General features: G+C 62.8%; 1 protein-coding gene across 2 annotated transcripts in view; it reads left to right on the forward strand.

Moving 5' to 3' along the window:
• The first annotated feature begins 3,552 nt into the window (after window positions 1-3,552).
• Window positions 3,553-12,988, forward strand: part of SGF29 (SAGA complex associated factor 29) — a 30,643-nt gene continuing 21,207 nt past the window's right edge. Inside the window, exons 1-3 of one of the 2 annotated variants that reach the window (XM_074956715.1) lie at window positions 3,553-3,703; window positions 5,249-5,328; window positions 5,627-5,702. In XM_074956715.1, the coding sequence (XP_074812816.1) occupies window positions 3,553-3,703; window positions 5,249-5,328; window positions 5,627-5,702 (307 nt within the window). Of the gene's footprint in view, window positions 3,704-3,823; window positions 3,907-5,248; window positions 5,329-5,626; window positions 5,703-12,988 lie in introns of those variants that run through there. The other variant, XM_074956716.1, reaches the window with a different exon arrangement.

Consider the following 12,988-nt stretch of genomic DNA (forward strand, 5'->3'; position numbering starts at 1 on the left):
GCCCCCCACCCCCGCCCCGCAGCCCCCCTGCCAGCCCCGCCGGTGCCCCTCACCCCCGCCCCGCAGCCCCCCGCCAGCGCCCCTCACCCCCGCCCCGCAGCCCCCCTGCCAGCCCCGCCGGTGCCCCTCACCCCCGCCCCGCAGCCCCCCTGCCAGCCCCGCCGGTGCACCTCACCCCCGCCCCGCAGCCCCCCCCCCGCCCCGCCGGTGCCCCTCACCCCCGCCCCGCAGCCCCCCTGCCAGCCCCGCTGGTGCCCCTCACCCCCGCCCCGCAGCCCCCCTGCCAGCCCCGCCGGTGCCCCTCACCCCCGCCCCGCACACCCCCCCGCCCCGCCGGTGCCCCTCACTCCCGCCCCGCACACCCCCCCGCCCCGCCGGTGCCCCCCACCCCCGCCCCGCAGCCCCCCTGCCAGCCCCGCCGGTGCCCCTCACTCCCGCCCCGCACACCCCCCCGCCCCGCCGGTGCCCCCCACCCCCGCCCCGCAGCCCCCCCGCCAGTGCCCCTCACCCCCGCCCCGCAGCCCCCCCCCGCCCCGCCGGTGCCCCTCACCCCCGCCCCGCAGCCCCCCTGCCAGCCCCGCTGGTGCCCCTCACCCCCGCCCCGCAGCCCCCCCCGCCCCGCCGGTGCCCCTCACTCCCGCCCCGCACACCCCCCCGCCCCGCCGGTGCCCCCCACCCCCGCCCCGCAGCCCCCCTGCCAGCCCCGCCGGTGCCCCTCACCCCCGCCCCGCAGCCCCCCCGCCAGCCCCGCCGGTGCCCCTCACCCCCGCCCCGCAGCCCCCCCGCCAGCCCCGCCGGTGCCCCCCACCCCCGCCCCGCAGCCCCCCCGCCAGCCCCGCCGGTGCCCCTCACCCCGCAGCCCCCCTGCCAGCCCCGCCGGTGCCCCTCACCCCCGCCCCGCAGCCCCCCCGCCAGCCCCGCCGGTGCCCCTCACCCCCGCCCCGCAGCCCCCCCGCCAGCCCCGCCGGTGCCCCCCACCCCCGCCCCGCAGCCCCCCCGCCAGCCCCGCCGGTGCCCCTCACCCCCGCCCCGCAGCCCCCCCGCCAGCCCCGCCGGTGCCCCTCACCCCCGCCCCGCAGCCCCCCCGCCAGCCCCGCCGGTGCCCCCCACCCCCGCCCCGCAGCCCCCCCGCCAGCCCCGCCGGTGCCCCTCACCCCCGCCCCGCAGCCCCCCCGCCAGCCCCGCCGGTGCCCCTCACTCCCGCCCCGCACACCCCCCCGCCCCGCCGGTGCCCCCCACCCCCGCCCCGCAGCCCCCCTGCCAGCCCCGCCGGTGCCCCTCACTCCCGCCCCGCACACACCCCCGCCCCGCCGGTGCCCCCCCCCGCCCCGCAGCCCCCCTGCCAGCCCCGCCGGTGCCCCTCACCCCCGCCCCGCAGCCCCCCCGCCAGCCCCGCCGGTGCCCCCCACCCCCGCCCCGCAGCCCCCCCGCCAGCCCCGCCGGTGCCCCTCACTCCCGCCCCGCAGCCCCCCCCGCCCCGCCAGTGCCCCTCACTCCCACCCGCACACCCCCCCACCCCCGCCCCGCAGCCCCCCTGCCAGCCCCGCCGGTGCCCCTCACCCCCGCCCCGCAGCCCCCCTGCCAGTGCCCCTCACCCCCGCCCTGCAGCCCCCCTGCCAGCCCCGCCGGTGCCCCCCACCCCCGCCCCGCAGCCCCCCCGCCAGTGCCCCTCACCCCCGCCCCGCCGGTGCCCCCCACCCCCGCCCCGCAGCCCCGCCGGTGCCCCTCACCCCGCAGCCCCCCTGCCAGCCCCGCCGGTGCCCCTCACTCCCGCCCCGCACACCCCCCCGCCCCGCCGGTGCCCCCCACCCCCGCCCCGCAGCCCCCCTGCCAGCCCCGCCGGTGCCCCTCACCCCCGCCCCGCAGCCCCCCCCGCCGGTGCCCCTCACTCCTGCCCCGCAGCCCCCCTGCCAGCCCCGCCGGTGCCCCTCACTCCCGCCCCGCAGCCCCCCTCCCCCAGCCCCGCCGGTGCCCCTCACCCCCGCCCCGCAGCCCCCCTCCCCCAGCCCCGCCGGTGCCCCTCACCCCCGCCCCGCAGCCCCCCAGCCAGCCCCGCCGGTGCCCCTCACCCCCGCCCCGCAGCCCCCCTGCCAGCCCCGCCGGTGCCCCTCACTCCCGCCCCGCAGCCCCCCCCGCCCCGCCGGTGCCCCTCACTCCCGCCCCGCAGCCCCCCTGCCAGCCCCGCCGGTGCCCCTCACCCCCGCCCCGCAGCCCCCCTCCCCCAGCCCTGCCGGTGCCCCTCACCCCCGCCCCGCAGCCCCCCTGCCAACCCCGCCGGTGCCCCTCACCCCCGCCCCGCAGCCCCCCTGCCAGCCCCGCCGGTGCCCCTCACTCCCGACCCGCAGCCCCCCCCCGCCCCCCCTCACTCCTGAACCGCAGCCCCCCTGCCAGCCCCGCCAGTGCCCCTCACTCCCACCCTGCAGTCCCCCTGCCAGCCCCGCCGGTGCCCCTCATCCCCGCCCCGCAGCCCCCCTGCCAGCCCCGCCGGTGCCCCTCACTCCCGACCCGCAGCCCCCTGCTAGCCCAGCCCAGCCCAGCCCCCCCCAGCTCTGCCGCCGCCCCTCACCCCCGCCCCGCAGTTCTGGCCCGGCTGGGGGGGTGTTGTGTTTTGGGGACTCAGTGGGCGTCGAGGTCCGGACCCCCCTAACTGGCCTCGTGGTGGGGATTTTCCGCCTGCGCCGGGCGCTGGCCGGGCCCCAAGACGCACAGCGCCGAGAGCAGAGGCAGCTGCTGACTCAGTGTCCTTGTTCCCCAGCTCGCCCGGAGCCGGAGCCAGAGCCAGCCGCCCCGCGGTCCCCCCGCCCGCCCCCGAGCCAGCCGCCCCGACCTCCCCCCCCCGCCACAGCCAGCCGCCCCGACCTTCCCCCCCCCCGCCGCCACACGCAGCCAGCCGCCCCGCGGTCCCCCCCCCCGCCCCCGAGCCAGCCGCCCCGACCTCCCCCCCCCCGCCCCCGAGCCAGCCGCCCCGACCTCCCCCCCCCGCCGCCACACGCAGCCAGCCGCCCCGCGGTCCCCCCCCACCGCCCCCGAGCCAGCCGCCCCGACCTCCCCCCCCCCGCCACAGCCAGCCAACCCCGACCTCCCCCCCCGCCGCTACACGCAGCCAGCCGCCCCGACCTCCCCCCCCCGCCACAGCCAGCCAACCCCGACCTCCCCCCCCCCCGAGCCAGCCGCCCCGCCCCAGCCAGCCGCCCCGCGGTCCCCCCCCCGCCCCAGCCGCCCCGCGGTCGTCCCCCCCCGCCCCAGCCAGCCGCCCCTCGGGCACAGAGCCCCCGGCGCTGCCCCCCCCCCCCCCCCCCGAGCCAGGCGCCCCCCCGGACTGAGCATGACGCGGCCGGTCACTCGACCCCCCGAGGGGGCGGGGCCAGGCCCAGGGACCGAGCGCTGTGGGGACGGGACGGGTCACGTGCTCCAACGGTCGATGGCGCCCAGGGCCTGGCAGGCGCCTTTTTGAACCGTGCGCATGCGCGGACGTGGCGGTGTGAACTACAAACCCAAGAGGCAACGCGCCCTTGTTCCCATCTCGCCCTTCAAGGGGGGAGAAAAAGGCGCATGCGTCGGAATCCCCTCGCACGCCCGGAAACTACACGTCCCATGAGGCGCCGCACTACCGCGAGCATGCGTAGTGCGTGCCTTTCGCCTTGCGCCGCCCCGGAGCCTCAGCGCTGTCGCCAGCACCTCCCGCGGTCCTCGTCCGGCCTCGGTACGGTGCCCCTGCGGCGAGTGCGGGACTCCGGCCACGGGAGCGGTCGACCTCAGGGATTTCGTAGGCAGAGGCCGCGGCTGCCGCGGGGGGCGGGAGGGCGGCATGTAAATTAGACAGCGCGCATGCGCCGGAAGCAAAGCACGCCGCGGCATGGAGAATGCGCATGCGCCCCAGGTGGCGGGATTGGCGCGAGACGGAATGTACGCGTGCGTCACGGGCTGGGCCCCTTGGACGTTAGGAAAGGCGCCTCAAGCTGCTTGAGCTGCGCATGCGCCTTTGGGAGGCAAAAAAGGCGGGAGTTCTTCCCCTCACTTGAAGTTGCCTCCCGTCGTCTTCCTCCCCCCCCGCTCCTGCCCCGGCCCCAGGGCCCTCCGGGGGCGTCGTCTCCCCCCCACCCGCTCCTGCCCAGGGCCCTCCAAGGGCGTCGTCTTGCCCCTGCCCCGGCCCCAGGGCCCTCCAAGGGCGTCGTCTCCCCCCCGCTCCTGCCCCGGCCCCAGGGCCCTCCAAGGGCGTCGTCTCCCCCCGTGGCCCCAGGGCCCTCCAAGGGCGTCGTCTCCCCCCCGCCCCCCGCTCCTGCCCCGGCCCCAGGGCCCTCCAAGGGCGTCGTCTCCCCCCCGCTCCTGCCCCGGCCCCAGGGCCCTCCAAGGGCGTCGTCTCCCCCCCGCTCCTGTCCCGACCCCAGGGCCCTCCAAGGGCGTCGTCTCCCCCCCGCCCCCCGCTCCTGCCCCGGCCCCAGGGCCCTCCAAGGGCGTCGTCTCCCCCCGTGGCCCCAGGGCCCTCCAAGGGCGTCGTCTCCCCCCCGCTCCTGCCCCGGCCCCAGGGCCCTCCAAGGGCGTCGTCTCCCCCCCGCTCCTGCCCCGGCCCCAGGGCCCTCCAAGGGCGTCGTCTCCCCCCCGCTCCTGCCCCGGCCCCAGGGCCCTCCAAGGGCGTCGTCTCCCCCCCGCTCCTGCCCCGGCCCCAGGGCCCTCCAAGGGCGTCGTCTCCCCCCCGCTCCTGCCCTGGCCCCAGGGCCCTCCAAGGGCGTCGTCTCCCCCCCGCCCCCCGCTCCTGCCCTGGCCCCAGGGCCCTCCAAGGGCGTTGTCTCCCCCCCGCTCCTGTCCCGACCCCAGGGCCCTCCAAGGGCGTCGTCTCCCCCCCGCCCCCCGCTCCTGCCCCGGCCCCAGGGCCCTCCAAGGGCGTCGTCTCCCCCCGTGGCCCCAGGGCCCTCCAAGGGCGTCGTCTCCCCCCCCCAGCTCCGGCCCCAGGGCCCTCCAAGGGCGTCGTCCCCCCGCTCCTGCCCTGGCCCCAGGGCCCTCCAAGGGCGTCGTCTCCCCCCCCACCCCCGCTCCTGCCCCGGCCCCAGGGCCCGCCGGGCGTCTTCTTCTCTGTCTTCTCCTGCCCAGGGCATTCTTGCAGCTTCCATCAGTTCCCTCCCCCTCCCCCCCCATTCTCCTTGAGGATCATGGGAGTCTGCATGGGAGGGGCTGAGATTTGGGGGTAGTTTCTGTAGTGGGTGGCGAGGGGGGGCTACTCCAGTGGCTAATTCTCTTCGTTCCCCTGCAGCCACCATGGCTCTGGTGTCGGCTGACTCGCGCATCGCGGAGCTCCTGGGAGAGCTGCACCAGCTCATCAAACAGACACAGGTAATGCGGCCCCCGGGCTGGCGGGCGCCCGGGGCTGGGGGGGGCCCTCCCAGCCTGCCCCGGGGCTGGGGGGGGCCCTCCCAGCCTGCCCCGGGGCTTCCAGAAGTGGGATGCCTTCTTGTTTTCCTCTGGGATTGACTGGGCAGCCCCACCAGCCCCAGAGGACACTGGGATGAGGGTGTCATCTTAGGGGAACCATCTCCTCTGGTTGGAGGTGGGCCTTGGGGCCACCTGCCCCTTCTCTGTGACAGGGAGCCACAGGACCCCACCCCTTATCCTCTTCCCTCTGTGCCCCCAGGAGGAGCGGTCGCGGAGTGAGCACAACCTAGTCAACATCCAGAAAACACATGAGCGGATGCAGACAGAAAACAAGAGTGAGTGTGGGGACTGGGAGCCAGGACTCCTGGGTTCTTTCCCAGGCTCTGGGATGGGAGTGGGTCTAATGAGTCAGAAGAGGGGATGGGAGGGACTGGGAGCCAGGACTCCTGCCTGTCAGGCTGGTCTGCAGTGACTCGAGCATGGGTACCACTCTGAGGGCAGACTGTTAAGAACCAGGGCCCAAACCTCAAAGGCACTGTGAGTTCTGTACTTAACGTTTCACCAACCAAGTATTGACTATAAGCTCCTCCGGCATCGAAACAGCCTTGCCATGGAGTCACGGACAGCCTCTCGGGGTGCTCCAGTCTGTTCCCGAATCACAGCAACGAGCCAGTTACTCCCTGTGCTCACTCACCCCAGGTCAGTTGCACCTTAGATCTCACCCCAAAGACAATGCTTGTAGCCAGTCCTACGACAAGCCACCTACGGTTTATTAAGCAGGGAAGGAAAGCAGGGAGTTACTCCCCAAGTAACGCTGGGCCACACACATACAAGTGCCAGTCAGAAGTTCCCAAAGGCGACAGAGCTTCCTATGAGAAGCAGGCTCTGCATGGCCGTTGGGGCTACCCAAGGCCAAACACCTGTCCTCACTAACCCCCAGAACCAGACTGACCCCAGCCAGGCATTTGTCAGTGTTCAGTTGCGACTTGGGGACCGTGGCTGAGCTGGCACCTGCTGTGCCCCCATCACACCCCCAGTGCAAAACTGGTGTGGGAAGGGGTGTCACTGACCCTCCTGAATACGCCCCGGGCCCTGTCTGCCGCTACAGTTCGTTTCCCCTTGGTGTGGCCTGTTTCCACATCCGACTGCTCAGAAGACTGAAGACTCCAACAAGGGGGACAGGCCCAGGTTTCAAGGTTGAAACCTGTGTATTATGAACTAACATCCAGTGGGGTGAGAAAACTGCTTGATCTAAATACTGCCGAGTGTCTTACAGGTTTAAGATTTAGCTTGTTCGCTTATTTTGTTTTCTTTGGTAACTATCACTTAAAATCTATCTTTTACTGTTTATCTTTACCAGTGAGTTTGTATAAAGCGTGTGGTAAATCTGCTCAGGTTTGCAAAGGCTGGTGTACATCCACTTTCCATTGATAAAGTGGGGAACCAATTAATAAATCTGCATTGCTTGTCTTGAGCAGTGCAAGACTGTATATTCCTGAGGTACAGTGCTGGGAGCTGGGGGGATTTGGCTGGTGCCTTTCTCGGTGTGATTCAGGAGTGGCTCTGGGAGCATTCATGCAATCTAGCCGGGTGTGGGGATCCACATGCGGTTGTGCTGAGTGATCACAGCGCCTGGAGGGTTTGCTGCTGGTCACTAGCAGGGCATTGTGAGAGGCTGCCCAGACTGGAGAGAGTTCGGGGGCACAGCAGTCCCACAGTCCCAGGCTAGAGAGAGTTCAGGGGGCATAGCGGTCCCATGGGATCCCGTCACAATTGGGTAAAGAATTGTTTCGTAAGGGGCTAGGATGGGTGAAAAACACTGCCTTCTAGGACTTCAGTTTACAATTGGTGGTGAAGGTCTAGCTAAGCAGGACCCAAGTTTCACTGTATAAACTGGGGTCCAAAGGGAAGTTCTCCAGAACCAAGTCCAGGACACAGATCCAAAGATCAGAGCTGCCAGATCTCAACACCTTACCAATCACACCGTGCAGGAAACTGGAGTCCCTGGATGATCTAACCCTGACTGGCCACCAAGAAAGACCTGTCTGCGTTATTGGGAATGGTGCTCACTGTATGCGCCGCGTGTACGCTCTGTTTTGGTAACGGTTAATAAACAGAGGTTAAGGATATTACTGTGTAAGGCTCTTTCACAAACCCGCAGAAAGGTACGCCCTGAGCCCTAGGAACGGGGTAAGGGTGGGTGCCTAAATTAACTGGGTTACGCATTGAGCCCACGGAAGGGTAAGGGTGGGTGCTCTAGAGTGTGCAGGTAACAGTGCCAAAGGGGCGACAAAAAGATGCATTCAGGAGGAGGTGGATCACACGCCGGAAGGGGGTGACTGAGTTGAAAAGCCCCTGGGCATCTCCAATGGTGAAGATACCTAAAAAGCCTAAACCCATGACCTTGTGTGTGGATTTTGGAAGGGTGACCACCGTCACCTGACCTGACCCGTACTCCACATCCTTGATAAAGGGCCTACTGGATCTAACGGGAGGTGCAAAATTCAGAAGCACTCTGGATTTGCCTCAAGTGTATTGGCAAATTCCCTTTTGGGTGCTTCCCAGACAGAGTCGGCTTTTGGAGTGGAGCCCGGCGTCTAGGAGTTTAGGGTTATGCCTTCTGGGTTAATTAATGTGGGAGCCACCTTCCGGAGGCTTGTCAAGGAGGTGCTGCAAGGATCACAGACCTTCTCCAGGTCCTATGTCGACAACTTGGCTATGTTTAGGGACTCCTGGCCGGACCCTCTGAGCCATGTGGGAATTGTACTGCAGAGGCTTAGAGAGGCCAGGTGTCCACATGCAAGCCAGGGGCCACAGAGGTACCTCACCTAGGACACAGGGTGGGCAGTGGGCTTGGTTGTAAACATCTAGAAGATAATAAGGTGATAAGTAACAGTCAGCACGGATTTGTCAAAAACAAATCGTGTCAGACCAACCGGACAGTTTTCTTTGACAGGGTAACAAGCCTTGTGGATTGGGGGGCGGGGAGCAGTAGATGTGGTGTATCTTGACTTTAGCGAAGCTTTTGATATTGTCGGGCATGACCGTCTCATAAACAAACTAGGGAAATGCAACCTAGATGGAGCTACAATAAGGTGGGTGCAAAAAATGATTGGAAAACTATTCCCAGAGAGCAGCTATCAGTGGTTCACAGTCATGCTGGAAGGGCATAACGAGTAGGGTCCTGCAGGGATTGGTTCTGGGTCCAGTTCTGTTCAATATCTTTGTCAAAGATTTAGATAATGGCATAGAGAGGATACTTATAAAGTTTGCGGATGATACCAAGCTGGGAGGGTTTGCAAGTGCTTTGGAGGATAGGATTAAAATTCAAAATAATTTTGAACAAACTGGAGAAATAGCCTGAAGTAATTAGGAAGAAATTCAATAAGGACAAATGCAAAGTCCTCCACTTAGGAAGGAACAATCAGTTGCACACATACAAAATGGGAAATGACGGCCTAGGAAGGAGTACTGCGGAAAGGAATCTGGGGGTCATAATGCACCACAAGTTAAATATGAGTCAACAGTGTAACGCTGTTGCAAAAAAAGCAAACATCATTCTGTATTAGCAGGAGTGTTGTAAGCAAGACACGAGAAGTAATTCTTCTGTTCTACTCCGCACTGATTAGGCCTCAAGTGGAGTATTGTGTCCAGTTCTGGGCACCACATTTCAGGAAGGATGTGGATAAATTGGAGAGAATCCAAAGAAGAGCAACAAAAATGATTCAAGGTCTAGAAAACGTGAGCTATGAGGGAAGATTGAAAACACGGGGTTTGTTTAGTCTGGAGAAAAGAAGACTGAGAGGGGCCATGAGAACAGTTTTCAAGTACGTAAAAGGTTGTTAAAGGGAGGAGGAAGAAAAATTATTTTTCTTAACCTCTGAGGATAGGACAAGAAGCAACTGGCTTAAATTGCAGCAAGGGTGATTTAGGTTGGGCATTAGGAAAAACTTCCAACCTGTCTGGGTGGTTGAGCACTGGAATAAATTGCCCAGGGAGGTTGTGGAGTCTCCATCACTGGGGAGTTTTAAGAGCAGGTGGGACAAACACCTGTTGGGGGTGGTCTAGATAATTAGTCCTGCCACGAGTGCAGGGGACTGGACTAGATACCTCACCAGGTCCCTTCCAGTTCTGTGATTCTATGACCCTTTGAAGGCAGGCCAGCTCCATTGGGAGCTGGCCTTCCCCATGAACCAAGACGCAGGTCCAATCCCTTCCTGGTCTGGCCAGCTATTACCAGAGGTTTGTGAGCCGGTTTAGTGACAGTGTAACAGAGCACTCGCTGACAACAGGGTTGCACCGAACCAAGCTGCTTGTTGCTTGCAGGGTAGGTGGGAGAAGGAGGAAGGCCCAGAATGGGGCCCCTGTGTCGGTTTCATACCCTTAGTCCATGTGCTTGGAGAGCACAAGTCCAGGCATGTCTGTGGGGCATTGCTGAGTCTCCAGGCAAGGTTGAGCAATCCCCCTGGTGTGGCCTCATGCAGGTGAGTCATTGCATCCTAGCTCCCTTGCTGGATGAGCTATTGCCAGCAGGAGAGTGAGTTTGTGGGGGGGGGGGGGGTGAGAGAACCTGTATTTGTGCTGGAAATGGCCCACCTTGATTTTCATGCAGGTTGTAAGGAGAGTGGTCACTTTGGATAGGCTATTACCAGCAGGAGAGTGAGTTTGTGTGTGTGGTTTTTGGAGGGGGGGTGAGGGGGTGAGAGAACCTGGATTTCTGCAGGAAATGGCCCACCTTGATTATCATACACATTGTGAAGAGAGTGGTCACTTTGGATGGGCTATTACCCGCAAGAGAGTGAGTTTGTCTGTGGGGGGGCGGAGGGTGAGAAAACCTGGATTTGTGCTGGAAATGGCCCAACTTGACGATCACTTTAGATAAGCTATTACCAGCAGGAGAGTGGGGTGGGAGGAGGTATTGTTTCATGGTGTCTGTGTATATAATGTCTTCTGCAATTTTCACAGTATGCATCCGATGAAGTGAGCTGTAGCTCACGAAAGCTCATGCTCAGATAAATTGGTTAGTCTCTAAGGTGCCACAAGTCCTCCTTTTCTTCTTGCTGGATGATGGTGGTTGATGGTTGTTCGACACCCGCCCGGGCGCTGGTTACTTTCCTTGCTGTTGTCTTTGGGGAGCTAATATCTGGGAGATTGCCCAACTCACAGCATGGTTCAGTGACAACCATACCTCACAGTCTCATAATTTCATATGCACTAATGATACACATATTTAGATAATGGGTTCTCAACCTTCATTGCACCGTGACCCCCTCCTGGCAACAAAAATTACTACGTGACCACAGGAAGGGGGACCAAAGCGCAAGCCCACCCAAGCCCAGCTGCCTGGCACAGGTGGGCCAAACCCAAAGGGCTTCAGCCCCAGGTGGGGGGACCTGTAACCTGAGCCCTGCCACCCAGGGCTGAAGCCCTAGAGCTTTGGCTTTAGGCCTGAGTGGTGGGGCTTGGGCTTTGACACGGACCCCAGCAAGTCTTATGCCAGCCCTGGGGACCCCATTAAAACATGGTCACGACCCACTTTGGGGTCGCAACCAACGGTTTGAGAAGCATTGAGATAGAACCATACCTCACATGGCATACTTAATATGCAATATCGCAATTATATCTAAATGATGAATATGGGGGTTCCAGGGCGCTCCCCCCGAGGTATAGCTTGTCACATCAATCATACCCCACCACCTTAGCTACTTTAAATCTTGCAAAATTAGTTATGCAACTGTCATGGACTCACGGGCCCCGTGCGCTCTCAGCTCCCTACGGTCCCTGGGAGTAACCTCCTTCAGTGTGACATCCTTCCGTGAAGGCTGCCCCCTCCACCTCCTCGGACCACATCTCACTGAGCCTTCAGCATGCTTGTCTCTTGCCATGGGCACCCTCAGGGAGTCCACTTGCTCGGGGCCCCCACACCCAGAGGGAGCGATGTCCCCCGATCTCCAGCCTGCAGTGACTGTCAGCCAGCCTAACACTGGAGTTTATTGAACATCTGAAGCCAGCACAGGCAGGTCTCAGGGCCCTCGGGCCTGGTCAGTCTCCGCACCATCCAGCTGGGTCTGTCCCAGTCCCGATGGGTTCTTCCTTTTGTTTGTTTTAAACCTGCTGCCTGTTAATGTCATTGGGTGACCCCTAGTTCATGTTTTACGAGAAGGAGTAAATAACACTTCCTTATTCACTCTCTCCACACCAGTCATGATTTTATAGACCACTATCATATCCCCCTTAGTGGTCTCTTTTTCCGAGCTGAAAAGTCCCAGTCTGTGTTTTGTTTTGTTTTTTTGCGAATACAGACTAACACGGCTGCTACTCTGAAGTCTGATTAATTTCTCTAGAAGCCATTCTGTACCCGTAATCATTTTTGCTGTCATTTTCTGTACCTTTTCCAATTCCAATATATCTTTTTTGAGATGGGGGGGGATCAGAACTGCAGGCAGTATTCAAGGTATGGGCGTACCATGGATTTATATAGAGGCAACATGATATTTTATGTCTTCTTATCTATCCCTTTCTTAATGGTTCCTAACATACTGGTTGCTTTTTTGACTGCCGCTGCACACTAAGTGGATGTTCTCAGAGAACTCTTCACAATGACACGAAGATCTCTTTCTGGAGTGGTAACAGCTAATTTAGACCCCATCGTTTTATATGTATAGTCGGGATGATGTTTTCCAATGTACGTTACTTTGCATTTATCAACGTTGAATTTCATCTGCCATTTTGTTGCCCAGTTTTGTGAGTCCCTTTGTAGCTTTTAGTTAAGTCCCAGGCAGACAGCAATCTTGAGTAGTTTTGAATCATCTGCAAATTTTGCCACCTCCCTGTTTACCCCTTTTTCCAGATCATTTATGAATACATTGACTAGGACTGGGCCCAGTACAGACGCCTGGGGAACCTCACTATTTACCTCTCTCCATTCTGAAGACTGAGCATTTATTCCTACCCTTTGTTTCCTATCTTTTAACCAGTCACTGATCCATAAGAGGCCCTTCCCCCTTATCTTATCCCATGACAGTTTAGAAGTATAACTGTTGAGAAGTTGCTCCTTGCCAGACAGAATGCTGTCAAAGTTTTCTTTAAGGATCTTAATGTCTGCTGCTTTATCTGGTGGTGGTGGGTATTGTTAAGCCAGGAGCCTTCTGAATAGCCGGATCTTACGCAGTTTTGATGCGATTTGGAGGGAATGTGAGGCTGTGACTTTCTGCCTTGTAGCTCGTGGCTGCTGCTGCCGCTTATGAAGAAAAACGGCTCAGCCATTACAGCCGCACCCCCCCCCCCCCCCCGCTTCATGCCCCTTTTCCCAGAGCCGCCGTTGCTTCTCCAGAAATCCAGCCCTCAGACCTGCTGAGCATGGGCCTGCATCCTTGACTTGGATGCCAGCTTCGTGTATCCCTGAGCAGCTCTCTTCATCCAGCAGGCTGCAGCTACTATGCTCACTAACAAAGCCAGCTGAATTCCAGTGATCACCACAATGGGGTGAGCCATGATACGTAGCACACCAGCTGCAGAAGGTGGCCACCCGAATAGTGTGTCCCCCCAGGAGTGGTGTCCCGAATCTGCAGTAGTTTTCAGTACACGGCTGATTTCTGTATTATCATGTCGTACCTCAATG

Source organism: Natator depressus, chromosome 6 (genome assembly GCF_965152275.1).
Source record: "Natator depressus isolate rNatDep1 chromosome 6, rNatDep2.hap1, whole genome shotgun sequence".
Lineage (NCBI taxonomy): Eukaryota > Metazoa > Chordata > Testudines > Cheloniidae > Natator > Natator depressus.